At 37.5% G+C, this 3,082-nt stretch overlaps 1 protein-coding gene across 1 annotated transcript; it reads right to left on the bottom strand.

Moving 5' to 3' along the window:
- Positions 1–737: 737 nt before the first annotated feature.
- Positions 738–2,873, bottom strand: LOC128197428 (uncharacterized). The gene is made up of 8 exons (XM_052879309.1): positions 2,522–2,873; positions 2,140–2,453; positions 1,839–2,059; positions 1,595–1,756; positions 1,413–1,517; positions 1,269–1,344; positions 1,082–1,177; positions 738–998 (listed from the first exon to the last, which is right to left on the bottom strand). The coding sequence occupies exons 1-8, from the start codon at positions 2,679–2,681 to the stop codon at positions 903–905; spliced, it is 1,230 nt and encodes a 409-aa protein (XP_052735269.1). The 5' UTR covers positions 2,682–2,873; the 3' UTR covers positions 738–902.
- Positions 2,874–3,082: the final 209 nt, after the last annotated feature.

The following is a 3,082-nucleotide window of genomic DNA, read 5'->3' as shown; positions in this document are numbered from 1 at the left end:
TTTTGAGAAGTAACTGAAATTTTCACTTAGTTTGAAGTGTATAACTATTAATGATGTTAAAATTTAGTAGGATATTATGAAATCTTTAATGAAATAAACAATGAACAAGAATTAGAGTTAGAAAACAATGTAAAAATTAAATTAAATTATTTACGATAACTTTAAAGATAATTTGCATAAAAATAGGCTTGAAAAATAAATCTTAAATAAAAGAAATCATTCTTAGGATTCTTTTAGATTTTCTAAATCCTTGAATCGCTCCTGCTATTAGCTTAGCGCTAAAATTTTCTTATAAGTATTTACTGTAAAGAACACTAGTGCAGCGAGGGGTTTTTACCGCGGTTGATTTTCACTATACGTCGCGGTTCATGAACCGCGGCATATCCAGCCGCGGTAGTAAGTCAGGCACTTTATGCCGCGGTTCTAACCGCGGTATATAGGCTGCGGAATATGCCGCGGTTGTCAAGGGAACCGCTGCCTAAATTCATTTTTTTTTTAAAAAAAATTAAAAAAAAAATTAAAAAATGCACTATATGCCGCGGTTGAACCGCGGCATATAGTCCGACGAGTATGCCGCGGTTAGTGTCAAAACCGCGGCCATATGTCTCGTTTTTAAAAAAAAAACGAAGCACTATATGCCGCGGTTGTGGTTAGAACCGCGGCATATTCCACTTATATGCCGCGGTTGTGGTTAGAACCGCGGCATATTCCCCTGCAGTTTTTTAAAATTGCAGGTCTGTTTTTGTGATATCCACTACCACAAAAACAGACCTGCATATAAAAACATTTACAGAAATTCAATTTCAACATAACAAACACATGTTCAAATGTATTTCAACATCAAATAAAGTAGAGAGTCTAAGAAAATTCTATCTAATCAAATGCATTGTTTAAATCTAAATCTAAGAGCTATTGTATAATCTAACTATATACTTCGCAGCAGCGTTCCTAATGAATAGTAGTGACTTCTCAGGAACTGGTGTAGTAGTCTTGAATCTCTGCAAAAGACAATTCATTTTAATTAGTGTATATGAATTCAACATTTGTTAAAAAATCAAAATTTGTTAAAGTTAAATATTACCGTTTCCCAGCTTCTTGTGATGTGAGAACGAACAATATGGGTCATCCAATACATTACATAGTATCCACACTCATATGACCCATTTTGTCTGTTACACTACAATATATCATCACAGTTGATAATAGTTAGTGAATAACATTTGTTATAAAACAATTATAACAAAGTATGACTTTAGCATATGTCAAACCTTGAGAGAAATCCAAGCAATCTTTCTACTCTTAACAATTGATCTCCCGTCCATCATCATACTTGCTGGAATAGAACTGTATATAAAAAAATGTTTTAGCATTCAGTTATATAACAAAGAAAGTCCAAACATTGAGGTTCTTACCAATCAATTGCTTGTCTGAGTTGTGTGGGAGGAGGCCTGTGCAATGAGCAGAACCACAAAGCATAGTTGTCTTGCACAGACATAACAAGAAGTTGCCAATGGCGCCTGAAATTCATAATAACGTAACTATTAAATATTAAAATCACATATGGAATATTATTATGTTAACAAAGTTCACTTACCCGGATATATAAGGCAAAAAGTATATTTTCTTGCCCCTTCGAAAACTGCTTATCATTCTCGTGTTGATATGATCAAAATCATTTGATTCATGAATGTCTTGGGGATCAATGAATCCATAATCATCAGAACGCCCCAACTTATTAGTGACCCCAGACATATACCTGAAATCAAAAATTAACTTTGATATAAGGATACTTGATATATAAATCAATTTTATATATAAATAATTGGTCATAGACTTACATCGTCCATAGTTGAATAATTGAAATATTCAACTCTTGTGTTCCCGACGCAAGCTCACGGACATCTTGGCTATTAAGGTATATTGGGACCTCAGAGCCATGCCCAAATACATTAGCATCATACTGAACCTCCAAAGGCTTATCATCAAGGATGTCAGCAAGTAGATGCAATGAAGAAAGAGGGTCATCCTCAGATAGAGGAATCTTCTGTTGTTCCTGCGTCTGTTGTTACATGAAAAGATAAGATAAGTTTTGACATCAAAAACCTTTAAAATTGAGAAGTGTAAAGAAGAATTTCATACCGAGGGGTCAGAAACTGGTTTAACCAAAAATTTAGGCCAAGTGATAAACGACTTATATGCTTGTTCCACAGTGAAAATCTCTTCCGTGGACAGTGGAACCGAGGCATCTGGCATGATCATTTCATCCACTGATACCTTCACCTCATCCTCTAATAGTTGCATACCATGACATACAGTCGCTGACCTAAACTCTGTTCCACGAGCTACCAGCACCATCTCATCTTCTTCTAAAATGTATAGCAGACATGGACTACCATCGTCCATGTCATCCTCTGGGATGGCTGATGCGGAACAACTTCCTTTGCCGCTTCTCCCTGTCAGAGTAAATGTTAGATTATACAAGAGATAGAAATAATTGCACATAAATGTTTATTAAGTTTACCTGTGGGAGGGGGAGGGACCACATGTTCCTCTATAGGAGACTGCATCGGGCGCATGCTCTGAAACTGCTCCTGGTAGAGCATCTGGAATTCAGCCCTCACCTCGGCCCTGATCTCCTGCATAAGGTCTTGTCGGACCTTTTTTGTGATCTCTTCTGTCATCCTTTGTGTATCGCTGTACGAATATGAAGGCTGACGAGAAGAGCTCCCAAAATAATCCGTAATGCCTACTCCAGGACCTGCAGCACGTACACGTCCAGGGTGCTCAGGTCGTCCAATTGCAGCAGCAAGAATATCCTGGCGACCCTCTGGAGTGAATTGGCCTTGGGAGCTCTGCTCAACCAAGGCGTCCTGTAACATTACAAAACACCATTATTCTTTAAATAGTTTAATGTAGTATGTATAATGACAATATTCATTATTTTAGGAACAGTGATAACTTACAATTTTAGAAGAAATCTCTCGTGCAGTGTCGGAAGAGTAGGTGCCCGATGGTCGCATACAGGCCAACTTCCATTTCTCATGTCTAGACGGTGGAGAAGGAGGCTGAGGAGGGCTACCAC

This window comes from Vigna angularis, chromosome 6 (assembly GCF_016808095.1).
Source record: "Vigna angularis cultivar LongXiaoDou No.4 chromosome 6, ASM1680809v1, whole genome shotgun sequence".
Classification (NCBI taxonomy): Eukaryota; Viridiplantae; Streptophyta; class Magnoliopsida; order Fabales; family Fabaceae; genus Vigna; species Vigna angularis.
Note: the sequence above shows the minus strand (reverse complement) of the source record. Positions and strands in the feature narration are given on the sequence as shown.

Excerpts from the sequence above, each read along its gene's own strand:
- LOC128197428 (XM_052879309.1), bottom strand. The coding sequence starts at position 2,681 with ATGACAGAAGAGATCACAAAAAAGGTCCGACAAGACCTTATGCAGGAG. Across the intron at positions 2,060-2,139 it reads AACCAGTTTCTGACCCCTCG|ACGCAGGAACAACAGAAGAT; the intron begins GTATGAAATTCT and ends ATGTAACAACAG. Across the intron at positions 1,178-1,268 it reads TTGCTTGGATTTCTCTCAAG|TGTAACAGACAAAATGGGTC; the intron begins GTTTGACATATG and ends GATATATTGTAG.